We start from the raw sequence: 24,147 nt of genomic DNA on the forward strand, positions 1-24,147 counted from the left end.
GGGAGCGAGCTTGCGGGCAGGTGCCGCTCCCGGAGGGTGGGCCGGAGGCGAGGCGCCCACCGCGCGGCTCGCGGGCCGGGCTAGGCGGAGGGGCCGCTCGCGCAGCACCCCCACCGCGGGCCGGAGCCCGGGTCGCCGCCCCGCCTTCTCCCGGGACCGCCCGGCCTGAGCTGCGGGGGCCGAGGGACGCCGCGCCCGCCGCCGCCAGCCGGGCTCGCGCGGGAGAGCAGGGAAGAGAAACTTTGCCTTTTATTGTTTTTAGTCCTTAAGTGCAAGGAACTCTGTGTTGGGAGGAAAAATGTCCTTCTTCAATTTCCGTAAGATCTTCAAGTTGGGGAGCGAGAAGAAGAAGAAACAGTACGAACACGTGAAGAGGGACCTGAACCCCGAAGACTTTTGGGAGATTATAGGCGAACTGGGCGACGGAGCCTTTGGGAAAGTGTACAAGGTAAGGGGGAAAACGGGAAGTTGTACTGCGAAGATAAAACAGCCACTGGCCTGAAGTGGCGGGAGGACTTCTGCTCCCCTCGTCCCTTTCCTGCTCTTGCTCCTTCTTTTGACTGTTACGGTTCGATGCAGCTTTACTTGGCTGATCATCCAAGGAGTAGCTAAGAAGTCGGGTTTACGGTGGAACAAAATGGGGCCTGGATGGAGTTTAAAGAGCGATTGGAAAGGTTATAAACATGGTTATAAAGTCTACTCTTTCAAACTTCAAAGGAAATGAGAGTGTTCTTTAATTTATAGGAGGGGTCTGGTTGTGCCCTTCGAGTATTTTAGAATGAGAAACTCATTGCACTTTGCAGTGGATTTGTCTACTGACTGCATTCGCGTGCATGCTTGTACTCCAACAGTTCCCTTTTTAGGGTCCAGGGTATATATTTGGTTCTATCTAGAGCTAATACAGAACTAGTTGGGATCAAAGTGATTGCTACTTGCAGTCTCTTCTTGAGTTGGTTGCTTGACAGCCTACTATAAAATGGAATGGAATTTCTGACAAAATTTCCAAAAGAAGACCTTCATGTGGTACTAGTTTTAAATATATTTATGGTAAGCATTGACTAGAAGTCAGTATCAGCGCTTAAGAAATTAAAAACACACACGCATGTATTTATTTCAATAGAAAGAGTCTTGGCGTTTCAACCTGAAGGCATTAATGTTAACTATTTACTGTCTCCTAAGGAGCATATGAATGATGTCATTGGAGTATTTTCATCCTGAAGGGCGAATTTTTTATGAGACAGCGTTTAGGGGAAGGACCCACAGGGTTGCCTAGAAGTGAAAAAGAAAATAACGTTTATACAGGACTTTGAAGTTTTTAAGTACTTTCAAATAATTTGGCCCCCACAAAAATCTTGTGAGGTAGGCAGGTCAGTATTAGTATCCACATTTCACAGATGAAGATACTGAAATTGTTCACAGTCACATGAGTCTCAGCCTAGACTTGAACTCAGGTCTTCTGAGCCCATATTTAGTATTGTTTTTTATTTTAACAGTCACTGGTAGAAATGAGAGCATTTTGTCTACTACTTTCTTTCTTTTTTTTTTTTATGAGACGGAGTTTCACCCTTTTTGCCCAGGCTGGAGTGCAATAGTGCGATCTCGGCTCACTGCAACCTCCCCCTCCCGGGTTGAAGCGATTCTCCTCCCTCAGCCTCCCGAGTAGCTGGGTTTACAGGCATACACCACCATGCCCGGTTAATTTTGTATTTTTAGTAGAGACAGGGTTTCTCCATGTTGGTCAGGCTGGTCTTGAACTCCCGACCTCAGGTGATCCGCCTGCCTCGGCCTCCCAAAGTGCTAGGATTACAGGAGTGAGCCACCGTCCCCGGCTGCCTACTACTTTCTAAGCACCATTACACTTCTGCCTTTGCCCTGCCTCAAATGCATCTTGTCAAAATCCCAGTCCTCATTCTTTATCCAGGCTAAAATATCTACTCCTCTCTGTGTGCTTTCAGAACACGTTGTTCACATGGCTGTTATAGCACTTGTCACTTATTACAGTTAATATGTTTATGTTTCTATAATAAAATTAAGGGCAAAAATTATGATACATATTTGGGTTCATTCACTGCCTTAGCATATAGTGATGTGTCTGTTTGTTGAAATGAAAGAATGTGTTTTATCTACATATGAATGCTGTCGTGGAAGCTGTCATATGCTGTGGAAGTTGGCAAAATAAGCTTTGTTATTTGTGTGGAGGGTAGAGTATGGGCTTCAGCAAGAGCTACATAAGATGCAAGGCTTCGTTGTAGTGGGAAGATCACTCCTGGGAATTAAGAGTTGTGTTTTAGTGCTGGCTGTCACAAACCAGCGTTGTAATCCTGGACAAAACACTTAACTTCTCTGGACCTCCGTTTTCTTAGCCATAATATTGACTTTCTTAGAAGTTTAGATTCTTTCACCCATTAAAGTTCTGTGAGTATGTAATTAGCCTGGAAAGGCAAAAATGAATCCTCAAGGCACCTAGAATCTTGTAGTTAGAAGGTGGTAGGTGATTATGGGCAGTTTTCATGGTGTAAATAAGTTTTATCGAATATAAACAGCTTAGTAGTAAGAGCACTGGCTCTGGAGTTGGAATATAACTTAGCTCTCTCACTCAATAGCAGCATATGACCTTGAGCAAGTTTCTTATTTGTCCTATGCCTAACTTTGCTCATCCATAAGACATCCTCAGTGTGAGGATTGAAGAAGATAATAAATATAAGGCACATGGAAAGGGCTCAGTAAATGGTAGAAATTACTGTTATTACATTTAGAGCTCATAGATGCAAAATTTGGGATGAGATAGGAAAAGGAACCAAGAAGATAATAAACCATTTTGTTGGTTTCTAATGGCATGGGCGGACTGTATGGAGATACTAAAGCCCTGTGTTATTCTTTCATGACACTTTCTGCAAAACGTGATCTATCTTCCTATACTGAGACATTAATTGAAAAATTTCTGAAAAACAAGAGTCTTATTTCATGTAGTTATTTTAGCACTATAAAATTGTGTCAAGGAGAATTTCTGTGATCTTGATGACTGTATTTTAGTATGATATTTGAAGAGCATGGGCTGGCACTATTTTTTCTTTTTTCATTTCGCTACTCTGCTTCTAAGGAGGAGGGTATGAGTTTTTTAAAAAATAAAATTTGAAATTAAAACTTATCTGACTTCTTATGGCCTCTTTTTTTTAAAGTTTTTGTTTTTCAAGATTCCATAGAAATTGAGGATTTATAAACTTCCTTATATTTGCAAGAAAAAGCAATGGAACCTTAACGTTGTACATAGTAGTATGTAGTAGAAAACTGTTTATAAACTTGATTCTAACTATCATTTGCTTACAGAAATTAGTAACTGTTACAAAGATTATATTGTAAATAGAGATGAGGTTGAGTATTCCATTTCCCAAATGCTTGGGACCAGAAGTGTTTCAGATTTTGGAATTTTTTGGATTTTGGAATATTTGCATTATACTTAGTTATTGAACATCCGAAATTGAAAATGCTCTAGTGAGCATTTCCTTTGAACATCATGTCATGTTAGCATTCAGAAAGTTTCAGATTTTGGAGCATTTCAGATTTAGGATGTGTAACCTATAGGTAATCATGTTGTGTATTTAGTTTGAGTCATTCTTCCATCGTATACTTGTTGTATTCCTTCCACTCAGTCCAGCACTGTACACATTTAACAGTTACTTCCTTGCCTGAAAAAGCTTCACTACTTTAAATTTATTTTCTCTTTTAAAAATAGTATTATTTGATATATAAATGAAGATATGTAATATCCTTCACAATATTTTATCTTTGGATTTCTCTTTTTTTGTTGTTGTTGTTTTTTGTTTTGTTTTGTTTTGTTTTGAGATGGAGTCCCTCTCTGTCGCCCAGGCTGCAGTGCCGTGGCGCAATCTCAGCTCACTGCAACCTCCGCCTCCCAGGTTCAAGCAATTCTCCTGCCTCAGCCTCTGGAGTAGTTGGGACTACAGGCACGCACCACCGTGCCCGGCTAATTTTTTGTATTTTTAGTAGAGATGGGGTTTCACCATGTTTGCCAGGGTGGTCTTTCCTGACCTCAGGTGATCCGCCTGCCTTCGCCTCCCAAAGTATTGGGATTAGAGGCATGAGCCACTGCCCCTCCCCCGCCGCTGGATTTCTCTTGTTTTTAACAGAAAAAAAGAATGACATAAGGTCATGAATTGAATTGCATTTCTAGAAAGCTATTTTATCTATTAAACCAGTTGAAACTAAACTCTTGGCTGTGTGCTGGATGAAAGTAATTTTTATATGACAACTGATGGCTGTGTGCCTTTTAAAAAATAGTAAAATATATAATCTTTGTATTAAAAAGTATGGAAACATATACATTTAGCAGATAATAAAGTGAATTATTATTAACAATGGTCAGTGTCAAGGAATTCTGCTAACATCCGAGAATCCCTCTTGCCTCCTTTCTGTATCTAATATCTTCTCTCTCCCTAAAGGAAACCACTATCCTATCTTTAAGTTATTCATTTATTTGCTTTTCTTAATCATTTACTGTCTAGGATTATATCCCTAAATGTTATAAATTTAGTTTTGTATGCACTTGAACTTTATATGAATGGAATCATATTGAGCATATTCTTTTGTGTCTTGCCTCTTTCAAAGTCAGTATTGTGTTTGTGAGGTTCATCTTTATCACATAGAGCTGTAGTTCTTTTTCGATGTAGCATTGTATTCTATTATATGATGATATCACCGATTATTTACTACTGTACTATTAATGGATATATTGGTTGCTTCCAGTTTTTGGCTCTTACACAAAATGGTAGTTGCACATATGCATGAGTTTCACTAAGAGTTAATCCAGGAATGGAATTGCTAGGTTATAGGGTAGTGTATCTTTAATTTTACCAGATGATGCCAAACTAATTATACAAGTTTACATTCCCACCAGCAGTTTAAGAATTTCCTTGCCCTGCCAGGCACGGTGGCTCACGCCTGTATTCCCAGCACTTTGGGAGGCTGAGGCGGGCAAATCACAAGGTCAGGAGATCGAGACCATCCTGGCTAACACGGTGAAACCCTGTCTCTACTAAAAATACAAAAAATTAGCCAGGCGTGGTGGCAGGCGCCTGTAGTCCCAGCTACTCGGGAGGCTGAGGCAGGAGAATGGCGTGAACCCGGGAGGAGGAGCTTGCAGTGAGCCGGGATCGCACCACTGCACTCCAGCCTGGGTGAAAGAGCAAGACTCCGTCTCAAAAAAAAATAATAATAATAATTTCCTTGCTCTGCATCTTTGCTAACATTTAGTATTGTCAGAATTTTAAAGTTTTGACAGCCTGATAATGTGTTACATTTCTCATTGTGCATTTAATTCACCTTTCACAGATTACTAAAAGTAATTCTTTTAATATGTTTTTGGTAATTTGAATTTTGTGTTCAGGTCTCTTATTCATTTTTCTCTTGAAGTCTTTTTGTTTATATGTTGATTGTGTGTGTGTACAACATATGTGTTTTGAATTTTAACCATTTGCTGGTGATAGTTATTGCAAATATATTCTCATTCTGAGACCTGTCTTTTCATTGTCACTGTAGTGTCTTCTTATGAATTCTTTAACATGGTCCAATTTGTCAGTTTTTTCCTTTACAGTTGATGCTTTTTGTGTTATGTTTAAGACATTTTTTCCTAATGTGTGATCATGAAGATAATCTTCTATATTATCTTCTAAAAGCTTTATGATTTTGCTTTTCTTTAACAATTAGATCTACAATCTACCTAGAATAGATTTTTGTAAATGGTATGAGGTAGGGGTCCAGTTTCATTTTTTTCCCCATATGGATACACAATTGTCCCAGAACTATTTGCTGAGAAGAAAAATATTTCCCCACTGCTCTGCAGTGCCCTGTTACGTAGCATATGTCTGTTTCCGCATTCTCTGTTCTCTTCATTGATCTATTTGTCTATTCCTATACCAGTATCCCACTGTCTTAATTAGGAAAGCATTAAAATAAATTTCTGCTGCTTCTTCAACATAGTTTGGTAGTATTCTTGGCCCTTAGGGCTTCTATGTACGTTTTCGAGTTAGCCTGGTTGAGTGCCACAAAAAATCTGTGTTTTTTTGGAGAGATTTCATTGAATTTATAAATCAGTTTTGGAAAAATTAACCTCTCTTTGATATTGAGTCTTCCCACCTGTGCATGTTTTATCTCTGTTTAGGTCTTTTTTACTATCTTAATAATGAGTTACAGTTTTTTTCCCTAGAAGTGGGAACACAAACTACTTCAAGGATGTTTTAAATACTTTGTTTTTCCTGTTAGAATTTCCTCCTTGTTTTTGTTGTGTACAACCTTTAGTAGCCTTCTGAGAAAGGATCTGTGGAAGACATATTTTTTAAGAACTTGCCTGTCTAAATATGTCTTTATTATAAGGTCACAACTTATATATAATTCTAGTTCAAAAGTAAGTTTTTAAAGAATTTTTAAGATTTAGAATTTGTTAGTTTTGAAGACTTTCTTCCATTCATTATCTTTTGGCTTCAAGAGTTGCTGTTGAATGTCTGATGCCATTTGGCTTCCTGGATCCTTTGCCATCTTTTTCTCTTAATAGCCTTTAGGATTTTCTTTTATCCTCTGTTCGTGGTGATGTGCTTTGATGTAGGTCTTTTCTTCTTTCCTTTGCTGGGCTCTTGGTTAGTCCTTTCAATCCAAAGACTTATGTCCTTCAGTTCTGTGACATTTTCTTGTATTATTTATTTGACAGCCTCCACCCACCACTTCCCCCAATAATGACTCTTGCCATGGTTAGTCCTTTCAATCCAAAGACTTATGTCCTTCAGTTCTGTGACATTTTCTTGTATTATTTATTTGACAGCCTCCACCCACCACTTCTCCCAATAATGACTCTTGCCATGGTCTTAAGATTCTTCATGTCCCTAAATTCAGGGGACATTTACCGTCTTACTTGACCTATCATTACCATTTGAGATACTTGGTCATTCTTTCCTTTAAAAAGTTCATCTTTTGGCCTTTTTTTTTTTTTTTTTTTTGAGATGGAGTCTCGCTCTGTCGCCCAGGCTGGAGTGCAGTGGCGCGATCTCAGCTCACTGCAAGCTCTGCCTCCCGGGTTCACGCCATTCTCCTGCTTCAGCCTCCTGAGTAGGTGGGACTACAGGTGTCCGCTACCACACCCAGCTAATTTTTTGTATTTTTTTTTTTTAGTAGAGACAGGGTTTCACCATGTTGGCCAGGATGGTCTCGATCTCTTGACCTCGTGATCCACCCACCTCGGCCTCCCAAAGTGCTGGGATTACAGGTGTGAGCCACTGCGCGTGGCCAATCTTTTGGCTTTTAAGTCACCATACTCTTGATTTTCCTTCCACCTCTGTGTCTGTTCGTCACGCTCCTTTGCTGGCTCTTCCTCTTTCTGACTTTAAGGTCTGGGAATTCCACAGGGCTTGGGTATAGGCCACCTTCTCCTTAAGAGAACCGGTCTTCTCCCATGGCTTCAATTACCATCTAAATGCAATTTCTATCTCTACCTTAAGACCTCCCTTTCGAACTCCAGATCCACACATCCAACCGTCTATGAGAGATTTCTGCTTGGATGTCTCACAGATACCTTAAACTGCAAGTCCAAAACATGAACTAATTCAGCTCATGATGTCAGTCACAAATTTGCTCCTTCTGTCTTCCCAGTCAGTAATTACCACTTCCATCTACCAGTTGCATAGGCCAGAGACCTAGAGGTCATTTTTAACACCTGTTGCTGCCTTCCCCACCAAACCTAATTAAACACCAAGGCCTGTTAATTCTGCCTACTAAATATTTCTCAAAAATACTTCTTTTTTTCTTCACTGTCATTTCGCTAGTCAAAGCTGCTGTCATCTCTTACTCAGACTACTGCAGTCTTATTGGTATGTTTTTGGGCTTCATATAAATAAAATCATTTACATGATTCTTTTAATCCTGTAATCATTTAATATATTCCTTTGTGTTGGGCTTCTTTTGCCAAACATTATATGAATGAGTTTCATCCATGTTGTTGCATGTAGTAGTAATTTGATCTTTTTCTTTGCTTTATGGTATTTTATGAAATATAGTTTATCCATTCTGTAGTATTCGGATTGTTTTCACTTTTTGTATGTTAAAAATATGATTCATGGCCCGGTGCAGGGGCTCACGCCTGTAATCCCAGCACTTTGGGATGCCAAGGTGGGAGGGTCACTTGAGCCCAGGAGTTCAAGACCAGCCTGGGCAACATAGGGAGACCCCATCTTTATTTGTTTTATTATTATTATTTTTTCTTGAGACAGAGTCTCACCTCTGTCATCCAGGCTGGAGTGCAGTGGCGCGATCAACTCCCCGGGCTCAGGTGATCCTCCCACCCCAACCTCCCAAGTAGCTGGGACTGTAGGCACCCGCTACCATGCCCAGCCAATTTTTATATTTTTTGTAGAGACCGGATTTTGCCATGTTGCCCAGGCTGGTCTCAAATTCTTAGGCTCAAGTGATCTGCCCACCTCGGCCTCCCAAATTGCTAAGATTACAGGTGTGAGCCACCATGTCCAGCCTTAAATTTTTTTAATTAAAAAACAAAAAATATGATTCATGAATATTCTTGTGCATTTTGGTGCACATGTGCCATTATTTCTGTTGGATATATACTGGGAAGGAATTTTCTAGGTCATAGGTTATACATATCTTCCAAAGCGGTTGTACCAATTTACACTCCCATCAGTAGGGTATGGGAGTTTTCCCAGTTGCTCTGTGTCTTCACTTACACTTGGTATTGTTATTAATATTATCTTCAATGTTTTTTGTTAGCCGTTCTGTTGAGTGTAAGTGGTTTTATTTACATTTTCCTGATGACTAATGAAGTTGAGTGCCTTTTTATGTGCTTATTCAATATTTGGGTATCTTTTTTTGGTGGAATTCCTGGTTATTTGCCCAATTAAAAAAAAAAGCTGTATTTTGAGGTATAATTTATGTACCACAAAATTCACCCATATAATTTTGTGAGTTTTAGTAAATCTGTATAGTTTTGCAACCATTACTACAATCCACCTTTGGAACCTTTCTGTCACCCCCAGAAAGTTCTCATGTGCCTATTTTGCAGTCAGTCTCTATTCCCACACCAAGCTCAAGATAGCCCTTACTTGCTTTCGGAATGGCTCTGTAATTTTGCCTTTTCTAGAATTTTTTAATAAATGGAAACATACAATATGTATTCTTAATATGTATGGCTTTTTGCACTTAGCACAGGGTTTCTCAGTGTTGGCACTACAGCCGTTTTGGACAGGATAATTCTTTTTTGTGGAGGGCTGTCCTATGCACTGTAGGATGCATCCCTGACCCTACCCCTTTGTGACAACCTAAAATACTTCCAGACATTGCCAAATGTCTCCTGGATGGCAAAATCAGCACCACTGGTTGAGTGTAATTTTTCAGGATTCATCTGTGTTATTCATTTGTCTATTAAAATTTTTGGTTATTTATATTTTCCTTAATGATTTGTAGGATATGAGGTCCTTTTTCCACAATGTAGATTGCTTTTCATTTATTTAATTTTTTCCTGATCCATAGAGGTATTTTAAAATTAGAAAATAAATTTATTAGAAAACAAAGGTTGAAAATAAACAGAATGAACAAACTCTATTTTTGCTTGCCCCAAAACCTCAGTAAAAACTGTTATCTGGCCAGGTGCAGTGACTCATGCCTATAATCCCAGCACTTTAGAAGTTTGAGGCAGTAGGATTGCTTGAGCCCAGGAATTCAAGAACAGCTTGGGCAACATAGCGAGACCCCATGTCTACGGAAAGTAGTAAAAAAAATTAGCTGGGCATGATGGCACTCGCCTGTGGTCACAGCTGCTGGGGAGGCTGAAGTGGGAGGATCCCTTGAACTTGGTGGAGGCTGCAGTGAGCTGTGATTGTGCCACTGCACTCCAGCCCTGGTGACAGAGCAAGACCTCATCTCAAACAACAACAGCAAACAACTATTATCTCTTAAAATTTTAATATTTTTTCATATAAGTTCTGCATTTCCTTGTTAAATTTTTGCCTTGATATTTTATCTTTCCAGCTACTATTTTGAATGGGATGGTTCTTCCATTATGTTTTGCAATTATTGTTTGGATATAAGAAAGCTATTACTATTCTGTAATATCTTAACCTTATTGAGTGCTCTTATTGTTTATTTTCCCATCAACATTGAAGCTTTTCAATCCTATAAAAATGTTGATATGTAAAAAAAGTTGTGTAGAGAACATACACATATCAACTACCTAGATTCTACAGTTGTTCATATTTTGCTATACTGACTTTATTACACACGTCTATCCATCCATTCATCCATTCATTCATTATCTGTTTCTCTTTTTCATTTTCTTAAGGATTTTCTCTTTTTTCAATTATTTGTACCTTTGTTTTTCTCACTTGTCTAATTATGTTGATTAATCCTTCCTGAACAATTTTAAATAACTCGACATTGGAAATGTTAGTAATTTAGTGAATTATTTTATAATAAATTTCTGGCACAGTTTTAAAGTTTTAAACTTTCCTTCTTAGTTTTCTGTTTTCAACCAGAAAGTTATTGTTTATGTGCTGACATAGACTTCTAGATAAAGTGGCATATTACTTTATTCCCATGTTTCTTATTTGTAAATCTGTATTTAAATTCACACAGATCTTTAACACAACTCTGTAACAGAAGCAGTTAATTCTTATTTTGCCACAGTAGTGTCTCTATGTCAAGGTACACTTCTGCTTGAATATAAGATGCTATTGCTGTTACTGTATGAAATGTTGCCTTTTTATTATAAAAATCTGTCACTTTTATGTACCAAAATGAGAACTGAGATGGTTTTGAAATTTCAGAAAAAATTTTAATGAAAAGAACTAATCGATTCAGTGAATATATATATTTTTTTCTTAAAGAGGAATCATTTTCAGAAGTAGTTTTTAAGTGATAATCTCATCTCAAGATAATGGGAAGAAAAATGTCAAGACCAGGGCATTTATTTTATATCCCTGTGTTTCTTACTAACGTGTTTTTTATCTGTAAGGATATAACTACTGAATGTACATATGGAGTATAAAAACAATATTTTATTGTTCTTTTAATTTATAAGATGATCAACTTTTCTAATTTACCAGCTTATCCGCTCACATTTCTTCCTATAAATTAATGCTGAAATATTAGTTAATTTGAGTGCTTTCTTTAGAAGGGGAAGGTATTTGAATCATCCCTCCTTCCGTCCCTTCCTCCTTTCTTGGAAAGTGTGAGCAAAGTTAATAAATTTCATTTCTCTTTGTATGTTGTCATTTTAACATCTCAATTTTAAAGAAATGTACTGGAAATCAAGATACTTTATTTTTTAATTTTAATTTTAATTTTTTTTTGAGACAGGGTCTCGCTCTGTTGCCCAGGCAGGAATGCAGTGCCGCGATCTTGGCTCACTGCAACCCCTGCTTCCCAGGTTCAAGTGATTCTCATGCCTCAGCCTCTGGAGTAGCTGGGATTACAGGCGCCCACCACCACACCCAGCTAATTTTTGTATTTTTTAGTAGAGATGAGGTTTCGCCTTGTTGGCCAGGCTGGTCCCCAACTCCCGGGCTTAAGCTATTCGCCCGCCTTGGCCTCCCAAAGTGCTGGGATTACAGGCGTGAGCTGCCGTATCCAGCCAAGATATTTTATTTTTGCTTGTAAAGCATGTTTTATTTCCAGTTGGTATGTTGTATGGCATGAGCTTTATAAAGTCTCTTAAAATTTTAAAGGTCTGTGTTATGGCTTATTAACATTTAAAGATAAAGTAATATTACATAATTTATTTCAGAGTATCCTGCCAAAGTTTTATAAAGAATGGCCAAGAAACTAGCATACCATGTCTGATTTTGGATCTTTAAATTAACCTTGATAGAATCTTTTTTCTGGCCCCCTTTTTTTTGATCTGTGCCCTGATGGATGTGAAGTAATATCGTCCCTGATTACTAATGAGGTTGAGCTCATTTTCATGTTTGTTGGCCATTTGGATTTCCTGTTCTCTGAAGTGATTGTTAAAGTCTTTTGGGCTCTCTTTCTTTTTCTTACTGATTTATGGGGGTCATTATACATTTTGGATACTTATCCTTTGTCAGTTATATATGATGTACATATTTTCTTTTGCTTTGTGGTTTATCTTTTCACTCTCTTTAGGATTTTTTTTTGTGTAGACATTTTAAGTTTTAATATAGTCCAATTTATTAACTTTTCCCTACATGGCTAATGTTTTTGTCTTAAGAAATTATTCTCTAACCAAGATGGTGAAGATATCCTGCTGTGTTATCTTTGTAAAGTTTTATGGTATTGCCTTCTACATTAGGTCTGTAATTAAACTGGTGTTGATTTTTGCTTATAGAGTGAGGTAAGGGCCGAATTTTATTTTTTCTATGTAGATACCCAGTTGTCCCAGCACCATGTACTTTAAAGACCATCCTTTTCTTACTGCTTTGCAATGCTTCCATCATATAATGGATGTATATTTCCATGACATTCTTTTAGGTTAAATTTTTAGGAGAATTGTTAGAGCAAAACAAATGATTATTTATTAATGCTTATTTTTAAATTACAAAATTTGTGCACATTTATTTTTCAATTTTTTAATTGTAGTAAAATGCACGTAAAATTTACTGTCTTGACTATTTTTTATATCCTGTGAAGATTCACCATCTTCATGATTTTTAAATGTCTAGTTCAGTGGTATTAAATACATTCGTAATGTGCAACCGTCACCACTGTCCATCCTCATGCCTCTTATCATCTTTTAAAATGAAACTCTACCCTGTTAAACAGTAACTTCCTATTTCTTCCTTCCCCCTGCCCTAGGCAACTGTTCTTCTACTTTTTGATACTATGATTTTGACTACCCTAAGTACCTCATTAAATGGAATCATACAGTATTTATCATTTTGTGACTTCGTTCATTTAACATAATAAACCTTAAAGTTCATCCATGTCATAGCATATGTTAGAATTTCCTTCCTTTTTAAGGCTGAATAATATTTGTGGTATGTATATACACATTTTGCTTATCCACTCATCTATTGATGTCACTTGGATTGCTTCCATGTTTTAGCTGTTGTGTATTTAGCTACGAACATGGGTGTACAACTTTGAGACCCTGCTTTCAGTTTTTTAGGGTATATACCCAGGAGTGGAATTCCTGCATCTTGTAGGAATCTATTTTTAATTTTTTGGGGGAACTGCCATATTGTTTTCTGTAGCTATACCAATTTTACATTTCTATCGATTTGTGCACAAAACAAGAGTTCTGATTTTGCCACATCTTTACCTATACTTGTTCTTTTCATTCTTTTTTAAAGTAATAGTCATCCTAGTGGGTGTAAGGTGGTACTTACTATAGTTTTGACTTATATTTCTCTAATATTAGTGACGTTGAGCATCTTTTCATGTGCTTATTGGCTATTTGTATATCTTCCTTGGAGAAATACCTGTTCAGCTCCTTTGCCTGTTTTTGAATTTGGCTAGTTGTGGTTTTTTGTTGTTGTTGTTGTTGAGTTTTAGGAGTTCTCTGTATATTCTGGATATTAATCCTCATCAGATACATGATTTGTAAATATTTTCTGTCACTCTATAGGTTGCCATTTTACTGTAATATTGTCTTTTAAAATGTGTAACATTTTACAATTTTCATCAAGTCCAGTTCTGTGTTTTCTTTTGTTGCCTGTGCTTTGGTGTCATATTTCAGAATTCATTGTCAAATCCAGTATCATAAAGCTTTTGCCTCATGCTGTCTTCTGAGAGTTTTATAGTTTTAGGTCTTACATTTAGGTTTTTCTTTGGTCTATTTTGAGTTAATTTTTGTTTATGGTGTTAGGTAAGGGTCCAACTTCACTGTTTCACATGTGGATATTCAGATTTCCCAGTACCATTTTTTGAGAAGACTGCCCTTTTCTCATTGACTGGTCTTGGAACCCTTGCCAAAAATCATTAGACCATATATATGCCAGTTTTTTTTTTCTGGTCTCTATTCCATTGGTTTATATTTCAGGACTGCACTGTTTTGATTACTGTAGCTTCGTAGTAAGTTTGAAATCAGGAAGTGTGAGTCTTCAAGCTTTGTTCTTTTTCAAGATTATTTTGGCTATTCAGGATCCATTGAGATTCCATGTGAATTTTAGGATAGGGTTTTCTATTACTGCAAAAAATGTCATTGAGATTTTGATAGGGATTGCATTGAATCTGTAGATTGCTTTGGGTAGTATTGACATTTTAACAATATTAAGCCTCCAATATATGAACATGGGATGTGTTTTTATTTATGTCTTTAATTTCTTTCAGCATTGATTTTTTAGTTTTCATTGTACAAGTCTTTCATCTCCTTGGTTAAGTTAATTCCCAAGTGTTTTGTTCTCTTTGATGCTATCGTAAATGGGATTGTTTTCCTTACTATTTAAAAGTCTTTATTTTTTTTGAATTAATTTCCAGACGTGGTACATTTTTTGTCTTATTTTAAAATATATTTTTGAAATTGTCTTTTTGTGTTCTGTTTTTCATCTTTTCCAACTATGCAATCTATGCACATTTCTCAGCTTCTTTATTACACAGTTGTGTTTGTTTCTACATATTCATGCTGCTCAGAGTCAGTAAGTCCTTGAAATGAGCAGGAAAACTGTGTGATCTGAGAATTGGTAAAACATTTTGGAAACTGCAGACTTAGCCAAATTTAACTTATTACTGACACCATTTTGTTGATATATTTTGACTGACCAGTGACTAAATTTTGAATACATAACCAGAACAATATAAATAAAATAGAGTTTGGGAATGTGAAGAAAATATAAGGAGAATATAAAGTATAGTTCTTTCTCTTTTGCAGATTTCAGGAAATGACATAATCCTTTGAATTTCTGTAATATTTTACAGAAATTACGGAAAGAATATGTACAGTTGATCCTCATTATTTGCAGATTTTGTATTTGTGAATTTGCCTACTTGTTAAAGTTTACTTGTAGTCCTAAAATCTATACTTGCAGCACTTACTTGGTTATTTGTGTGTATGCGCAAAGCTGCAAAAAAATTTGACTCCTCTGACAAGCACATTCCCAGCTAAACTTGAACAAGGTGACACTGCCTTGATTTCACCTCTCATGAAGAGATGACCAGAGGATGGAGACAGCAGAGGGCAGTGTAGTGAAGTGCAAGAAGGTCTGACTGGGGGGCCAGTTGGAAAGGGTTTGAATCCCAAGTCTGACATCTGTTTTTGGGATGGCCTTCCGCAAGTCACTTAACACTTATACACCTCATTTCTCTTTTGTAAAATAAAGAAAGGAGAATCTCCCTGGATGAATTGTTTTCAGGATTTAAGAATATAATAATCTATGTGAGGGTGTGTGTATGTGCATGGTTTTCCCTATGAACAATGTTTCAGTAGTCGCTAATTCAGTGCTTGCAGTGATTTTATAAAACATAACTACCACAAATAATGAGAATTAACTATGTGTTTGCAAAATGATGATGAGTAATTTTATTCTTTTTTAATATTGATACTTGTTCCTACCAAAATCTTAGCAGGACTGAAAAGATCACCATAATTTGCATGTAATTTAAAACAGATAACAGTATTAACAGTCTAAAAGTATATGCTTCCTTCAGTGCGGTTTCCCCTCTCTTCACTTAATAGCTTTTTGGAACTTTGGATATTTATTACCCAGACGTTTACTCTGCTCTGTACCTTAGCTCTCCCATCTGTGTTGCTCATAGGTTTTGAAGGATTATGCCAGTTCTTAATCTCAGTTCCAAATACGCCCTTCTATGCTTTGTGATGCTGGTTCAAAGACTGCAGATCACATTTCTGCCTTGCTAGCAGCTCATTTCTGTTTCAAAAGTATAGGGCACTAGAGGGAGGCTGCAAGGAGAAGAAGGAAGAAATGACTTACACCTTTGTCTTGTTTCCTGTGAACTTCCTGTCTGCTTTCTTGTTACTTTGACCATCACCCTTGTAGAGGTTTTTTTTTTTTTTTTTTTTTTGCTCCAGCATCAGCAGTTTCTTTCTGTAGCAGCTGTTGAATACAGTTTGTAGTTTTTCTAACACTCACAGAACTAACCTCATCATAACCCTTCATAACACCAGCACCAGTTGGCTGGTACCCTGTTCCTCAAAAGTTTGGGTCCCAGTCTCACAGGACCCCTCTTCAGAGACAACAGCACCAGCTGAGCAGCACTCTGTCCTCAGAGGTCCGTCTGAGTTTCAGCTCTGTGGAACCCTTCCTCCAGGCTTCTGAATTTTAATAATTCCAGTCTTTTCCCTTTGTTCCCATAGTTCTAGGGGTGGAAGCTTTTGCCTGTAGTTGTTACCTCCCTGATCCTTTGTATTATTTTTTCAGTTAGCAACAGAGTTAGTCATTGTTTTTATTAAATTTTCTCTATTAAAATAATCATTGTGATTTTCCTCTTGTCTGGACCCTAACTGATACAAGGATTAAGTAAGTTACTAAATGGAAAGTGCAGAGAACAGTGCATCTTCTAATAGCACGATGGATATTACTATATAGGATAACATACTTGAAATAATTTGAGATTTTTCTTACTGATTTCTTTGCAAAATACTAATATTTCCAATTTATATAGGTAAAAACATTAAAATAATAATTGAATTTTACTGATATTAATATGCTCAAATATCACCTCAGTTAGACCTAACTTAACTACCCTATTTAAGTTGTAAACTCTGGCCTGTGTGCTCTCATACCCCATTTCCTCTTCTTATTTTATTTTATTTTTTTTGAGACGGAGTCTCAGTCTGTCAACCATGCTGGAGCACAATGGTGCAATCTTGGCTCACTGCAACCTCTCCCTCCTGGGTTCAAATGATTCTTGTGCCTGAGCCTCCTGAGTAGCTGGGATTACAGGCGTGCACCACCACACCCTGCTAATTTTTGTATTTTTTGGTAGAGACAGTATTTCGCCATTTGTCCATGCTGGTCTCGAACTCTTGGGCCCACCCACCTTGTCCTTCCAAAGTGCTGGGATTCCAGGCATGAACCACCACGCCCAGCCTCCTCATCTTTCTTATTAGTTTACTTTTTCCCACAGTACTAATTGCTAATATACTGATTTATTGGTTGACTGTCCACTCCCCAAAATTGTAAGTACCCCAGCACAGAGAGATTTTGCATATTTGCACATTGTCAGCATCTAGAACAGTAACCTAACATATAGAAGGCACTCAGTAAGTATTTGTTGGAAGAATGAATGGATTTCAGCAGATCAACTCTTTTGGTGAAGATTTGACCAAGATTTTTAATAGATTTTTGTGCAGTAGTTCCCCCTTATCCAAGGTTTCACTTTCCATGGTTTTATTTACCTGCAGTCTGAAAATAGGTGAGTACAGTACAGTAAATGTATTGAGAGACAACATTCACATAATTTTTATGATAGTCTATTGTTACAATTGTTCAATTTTATTATTGTTGTTAATCTCTTACCGTGCCTAATTTATAAATTAAACTTTATCATAGGTATGTATGCAAGGAAAAAACGTAGTATATATAGGGTTTAGTACTATCCAAGATTTCCGGCATCCGCTGGGGGGTCTTGGGATGTATTCCCTGGGGATAGAAGGGACGGCTGTATTGTGTTTCTTTTCGAGAGCACATTTCACTGGAGTGTTGTTTGTCTTTGTGTTTTCCGCAGCTTGGACCAGTGCCTTGTAGTGGATGTTCATGAACATTTTGAGTTGTTCGTGAACAATTTGAGTTGTTTAGTTTTTACATTTTATGGTTAAATGTTCTTACACACTGGACAATTAGGCTCTTCTTCTTTTGGTGGGGGAAGAATACCTCAGCCTTGAGATGAAATCATCCAGATTGATAGAATCAGTCCCAGTGATTATTTTTTTTTATTCCTTGTTTTTTAGATTCCTTTTGTATTTATCTTACATGGTTTTTGTTTGTTTGTTTGTTTTTTGCCTTTGATTGACTAACACCTCTGTGGGACTGAAATCATCTCTGTTTTCTGTGCTCGTCTTTCAGTTTCCAGCTAAAAATTTTATTAAAATATATTCTTCACTATGAAATACTATGTAATGTTAGAAAATGTAAAAATATAGAAAGAAAATAAATGAAGATTTAAAAATTATTCCTGTACTCACCACCCAGGGAATACCTTCTGTTCAAACAAGAGTAATATGAGGGTGTAATTTTTTTAGAATATGAAACCAGTATGGAACATTCAGACAACTTATGTTTCCCAGTGTCCCTCATTTGTTTATGTAATGTGGCCAAGCTCTATTGATGATTCATGAAAATAAAAACAGTGATTTTAGGTGATCATGACTGATATTTGAAATCTTTTTATCAACAGAAGTTATATTTTTAAATTAAGATTGGGATTTGTTATTCCATTCTCGTTTTTAACATTTGTTTAGTTCAGTGGTGCCCATCCTCTTTGGCACCAGGGACTGGTTTCATGGAAGACAACTTTTCCATAGACTGGATGCGGGGATGTTTTGGGGATGATTCAAGTGTGTTACGTTTATTGTACACTTTGTTTGTATTATTACTACATTGTAATGTATAATGAAATAATTACACAACTCACCATAATATAGAATTAGTGGGAGCTCTGAGCTTGTTTTCCTGCAACTAAATGTTCCCATCTTGGGCTGATGGGAGACAGTGACAGATCATCAGGCGTTAGATTCTCATAAGGAGCGCACAACCTAGATCCCTCGCATACGCAGTTCACAGTAGGGTTCACAGTTCACAATAGAGTTCATGCTCCTCTGAGAAGCTAATGCTGCTGCTAATCTGACAGGAGACAGAGCTCAGGTGGTATTGTGAGCAATGGGGAGTGGCTCTGAATACAGATGAAGCTTTGCTTACTTGCCTGCTGCTGGTCTCCTGCTATGCGGCCTGGTTCCTAACAGGCCATGGACTGGTACTAGTTTGTGGCCCCGTGGTTGGGGAACCCCAGGTTTAGTTATTTCATTAAGCCTTTATGTGAAGAGTTTTGTTGTTGTTTTTTTTTTTTTTTCCCCTGAGACAGAGTCTTGGTCTGTTGCCCAGGCTGGAGTGCAATGGCACGATCTTGGCTTACTGCAACCTCCATCTCTCGGGTTCAAGCAATTCTCCTGCCTCAGCCTCCCGAGTAGTTGGGATTACAGGCATCCGCCACCATAGCTGGTTAATTTTGTATTTTTAGTAGGAATGGGGTTTTACCATGTTGGCCAGGCTGGTCTTGAACTCCTGACCTTGTGATCCGCCTGCCTTGGCCTCCCAAAGTGCTGGGATTACAGGCATGAGCCACCACGCCTGGCCTATGTGAAGAGTTTTTATGCCTTTAGATATTAGGTAGATAAGCTCTTTTTTAAAAATACTTTATGTCCCAGTTATATTAGTGTAGAGATTAGTGTCACACACTTGTAAATATTTATTTCAGTTTTGTTTCTTTAGAGTTTTTTAGAACTAGATCCTGATGAGTAATCATGTTATTTTCAAGCAATAATTTGAGGCACTGTTCTTTTAATGTAACTTTTATTATTTATATTAAACCAAATGATATCATTGTTGGTATAATCAGTATATGACAGAATTTGTTACTGTGAGGAATTTTAGAGGTTATCTAGTGTGAGTTATTTTTCTTCCTTCATGCCAGCCCATTCACAAGTATAAAAGATACATCTTTAAAATCTCCAGGACATCAGTCAATTAATTTTAGTGGCTGCGTAATTTTTCATTGTAGAACTGTACTGCATGATTTAAGCAGGTTCCTGTTAAGGGACATTTAGGCTGATTCACTTTTTCGCTATTGCAAATGGTGCTTTGATGAGTATTTTTGTATATGCATGAGTTTTATTTTATGAAATTATCTCCTTCTGATAAATTCTTAAAAGTGAGATTTAGACATTTATTTATTGAAACATTTATTAACTTTAATGTAATAAGTGTTTTTGTTAATGTAATAATCTGTTTTTAATGTAATAAGTACAGTTTTGCTGAAGTGATGTTAACATACATCATAGTGAAATGTCTTATACAGACAACCTAGTTAGCATTTTAGGATCTGATTCCTAATGTTAAAAATGATCCTAGTATCTACTACATATTTGGAAACCTTTCATTTATAATAAATGATGGTGAGAAGTTAACCAAAGAAAGAAAACAAGAAAGTTAAAGTACTAAGAACAAGGAAAAATGACCAAATGATAGAAATATGGGGAGACTGGAAAGGGTATAGAGGAGGCAAAACTTTGCCTCCACCCTCTTAGCATCCCTGCTGGGCCTGAGAATTAAATTGACACAAGACAGAGTAGAGGAGAAAAGCATAGACATTTAATATAAGTTTTATGTGACATGGGAGCCCTCAAAAGAAAATGAAGTCATAGAGAAATGGCAAAACCTACATGCTTTTGTGTTAGGTTGAAAGAAGAGAGGCGATTGTGGAAAAGTAGGTATGTTATATGGGGAGGCTAAAGGAAGATGTTTAATTTAACAAGGTCTGTTTGTACACAATTCTCTTGACTATGACTCCCTATCAAAGAATGTTTCTTTTCCCCTGGGATAGAGAAGACGTCTTTTACAGGAACATTTGCATCTCCTAGTTTCAGGAAGAAAAGGTGGAAGATTAGAACGCCCTTCTTGCATCTGCTATTTTTCAAGTGCCTTTCAAACTCAAAGTGATCCTTATGTCAGAGTGGCATGTTTGAAGTGGTGTATTCTGCCACCCTTCACGGGTAATGATTATGCCTAGTGTTCCACTAATGGAACGCTAAGCTTGTGGGGGTTATTTATATCCTACTGCCGAAGGTAATTGCCAAGGTCTGATTTTTCACAAAAAAATTTGCAACCTCTAGCATAAATGGGTTAATTTCACACACAAAAATTTGCAACCTCCGGCATAAATGGGTTTCAACCTCCAGCAGAAAGGGCTTTGGAAACAGACCTGGATTTAAATTCTGTTTCTGCTTCTTACTAGCTGCATGACCTGGGGAAGCCTTTTAACCCCTCAAAGCTCATTTATATCCTCCTTTAAAGTAGAGATAATAATATATCATGGGGTTGTTGTGAAGATTAAATAGTAATTACAGCTAACATTTTTGAATCCTTCTATATATGCCAGATAGTATATTAAATGTTTATATGTGTGGTTTTTTTTTTTTTTACTTGGCAGATATATGTTATCTTAATTCTCACGAACTTGTGAGGTGTAGATAATTTTTACTGATGAGGAAACTAAAAGAGGGATTTAGTAAATTGCCCCAAACAACACAGCTAATAAGTGGCAAAACCAGAATTTAAATCCTAGCGATCTGACCTACCAGAGGCTGTGATTTGAAATGCTGTCCCCTGTGTATATGAAGCCCTTAGCACAGTGCATAGCCATAGCATGCATTAATTCATATTTATGTTTAGGCTGTCTTTTAAAAATAGTATGTCAAGAGAATGAGAAGACAAGCCACAGACTGAGAAAATATTTGCAAGACACATATTTGATAAAGGAAAGTTATCCAGAATATGCAAATAACTCCCAAAACTTAACAATTAGAAAATGAACAGCCCAGTTAAAAAATGGGCAAAAGATTTGAACGGACATCTCACCAAAGATTTGAAAAATAAGTATATGAAAAGATGCTCAACATCATATGTCATCAGGGAATTGTAAATTGAAAAGATACAAGTACTACTATGTAGCTGTTAGACTGGTGAAACCCATGCTTGCTGGGAACCCCAAATGCTGGTGAGGATGTGGAACAACAGGAACTCATTCATTGCTGGTGTGTATGCAGACTCTTTATCAGCCGTTTTGGAAGACAGCTTGGCAGTTTTCTTTTTCTTTTTTTTTTTTTTTTTTTGAGACAGAGTCTCGCTCTGTCACCCAGACTGGAGTGCAGTGGCGCAATCTTGGCTCACTGCAAGCTCCACCTCCCGGGTTCACGCCATTTTCCTGCCTCAGCCTCCCGAGTAGCTGGGACTACAGGTGCCCGCCACCATGCCTGGCTAATTTTTTGTATTTTTAGTAGAGACAGGGTTTCACCATGTTAGCCAGGATGGTCTCGATCTCCTGACCTCGTGATCGCCTGCCTCGCCTCCCAAAGTGCTGGGATTACAGGCGTGAGCCACCGCGCCCGGCCGACAGTTTGGCAGTTTCTTAAAAAACTAAACATACTGTTACCATATGATCCAGCAGTTGTACTCCTTGTTTGTTACCCAAATGAGTTGAAAAACATGTCTACACAGAAACCTGCACATACATGTTTATAGAAGCTTTATTCATAATTGCCAAAACTTGGAAACAACCAACATATCCTTAAGTAAGTGAATGGATAAACTGTGGTATATCCAGACAATAGAATATTACTCAGTGCTAAAAAGAAATGAGTTATTAAGCCATGAAAACATTAAGGAACTGTAAATACATATTTACTAAGTGAAAGAAGCTAAACAGAAAGGTCTATACACACTCTGATTCCAAGTATATGACATTCCAGAAAAAGCAAAAGCAAAACTATGGATGCAGTAAAAAGATCGGTGGTTGCCAGGGGTTGGAGGAAGGAGGGGATGAGTAGGCAGAGCACAGAGGATTTTTAGGGCAGTGAAACTATTCTGTATGATATTATAACGAGGGCTACATGTCATTATACATTTGTTGAAACCGTAGATGCAAGAGCAAACTGTAATGTAAACTTTGGACTTGGGATGATAATGATGTGTTAATGTAGGTTCATCATAGTAACAGATGTATCACTCTGGTGTGCAGTGTTGATGTGGGGCGATGGTTATGCATGGAGCACGAGAGAACTTTCTGTACTTTCCACGCAATTTTGCTGTGAACCTAAAACTTTCCTTTATCAAATATGTGTCTTGCAAATATTTTCTCAGTCTGTGGCTTGTCTTCTCATTCTCTTGCCACATTATTTTTAAAAGACAGCCTAAACATAAATATGAATTAAATATGAATTAAAACTTAAAATCTGTTAAAATAATAAAAAATTAGAAAATGATGCATTTGAAATGTGACGCTTCTGATACTTTCATTTTCAGGCCCAGAATAAAGAGACCAGTGTTTTAGCTGCTGCAAAAGTGATTGACACTAAATCTGAAGAAGAACTTGAAGATTACATGGTAGAGATTGATATATTAGCATCTTGTGATCACCCAAATATAGTCAAGCTTCTAGATGCCTTCTATTATGAGAACAATCTTTGGGTTAGTATTTTCTGTTGATCTAAAGGAGTAGCCAAAATGAGTTAATTGTCCTAAAGAGATGTTTATGGATTGTTAAAACCTATTTTATGTCTTATCTCTTCTATTTAGTTACTTGTGTCACTTGAATGAGAGTTGATCTGCTGATAAGAGAGTAATAACAAAGTTATTCTCAGCTTCAACAGATGTTCAGATTTATGTTTCAGATTGTACAGTTTCATCATGATTGTTTGACACTGGATCCACGTGGAAAAATTTGGTTAAGAATAATAAATTTCCTAAAATATGAAATTAGATGTCCTTGTTTATAATTTAAATTTAATCATTTAAAAGTTTTAAAAGTTTCTCTTAGAAATTGTTTATAATTTTTTATCCTAAACTTTATGTAAATCTTGTAATAAACTATAAAATACTAGAAATGTTAAATATTTATCATATTATCAGATTCAACTTTAGTGCATGATGTGATGGCTAAAGCTGTATGTATAAATTTTATTCATTTTCAGAAAATATTAAGGTACAAGTAGATATAGAAATAAAACTTTCATATTCATTATAATAATCTGTCAGTCACTTGTTCTGTACCAACATTAGTTTAATCAAGAGGACTTTTTAAAATACAGCTTCAGTCTTTCTTCTTGAAGGAAGAAGCAAAGTTTTATGAGAGAGAAGAGTAAGTAGTATAAGGAATACCTGACTGGATGCCTAAAGGTCTATATTTTTTTATCCTAGTGCTACCACTTACGGAACTTGGATAAGTCAGTTAACTTTTATGAGTCTGTTTACTCATCTGTAGGATGAGTAATGATCTACCTCCCAAATTATTTTCTGAATAGTGTAATGAATTTGAAAACAATTTCTAATTGGCAAGCACTTGTAAAAAAAAAATAAAAGCATTATGCTGAGGGAAAAAAGGCAGGAAGCTACCTAATTAGTTAAAAATATGTTATTTTTAAAAATTATGGTTATTATTAATGTGTTTTCT

The 24,147-nt window shown here is 36.9% G+C and overlaps 1 protein-coding gene across 2 annotated transcripts in view; it reads left to right on the forward strand.

The window, feature by feature from the left end:
* The first annotated feature begins 206 nt into the window (after nucleotides 1–206).
* Nucleotides 207–24,147, forward strand: part of SLK (STE20 like kinase) — a 61,270-nt gene continuing 37,329 nt past the window's right edge. For both annotated transcript variants that reach the window (XM_054435934.2, XM_054435935.2), the window contains exons 1-2: nucleotides 207–448; nucleotides 23,001–23,165. In XM_054435934.2, the coding sequence (XP_054291909.1) occupies nucleotides 299–448; nucleotides 23,001–23,165 (315 nt within the window). In that variant the 5' untranslated portion in view covers nucleotides 207–298. The remainder of the gene's footprint in view (nucleotides 449–23,000; nucleotides 23,166–24,147) is intronic.

The sequence above is a fragment of the Pongo pygmaeus genome, chromosome 8 (assembly GCF_028885625.2).
Source record: "Pongo pygmaeus isolate AG05252 chromosome 8, NHGRI_mPonPyg2-v2.0_pri, whole genome shotgun sequence".
In the NCBI taxonomy this organism is placed as follows: Eukaryota; Metazoa; Chordata; class Mammalia; order Primates; family Hominidae; genus Pongo; species Pongo pygmaeus.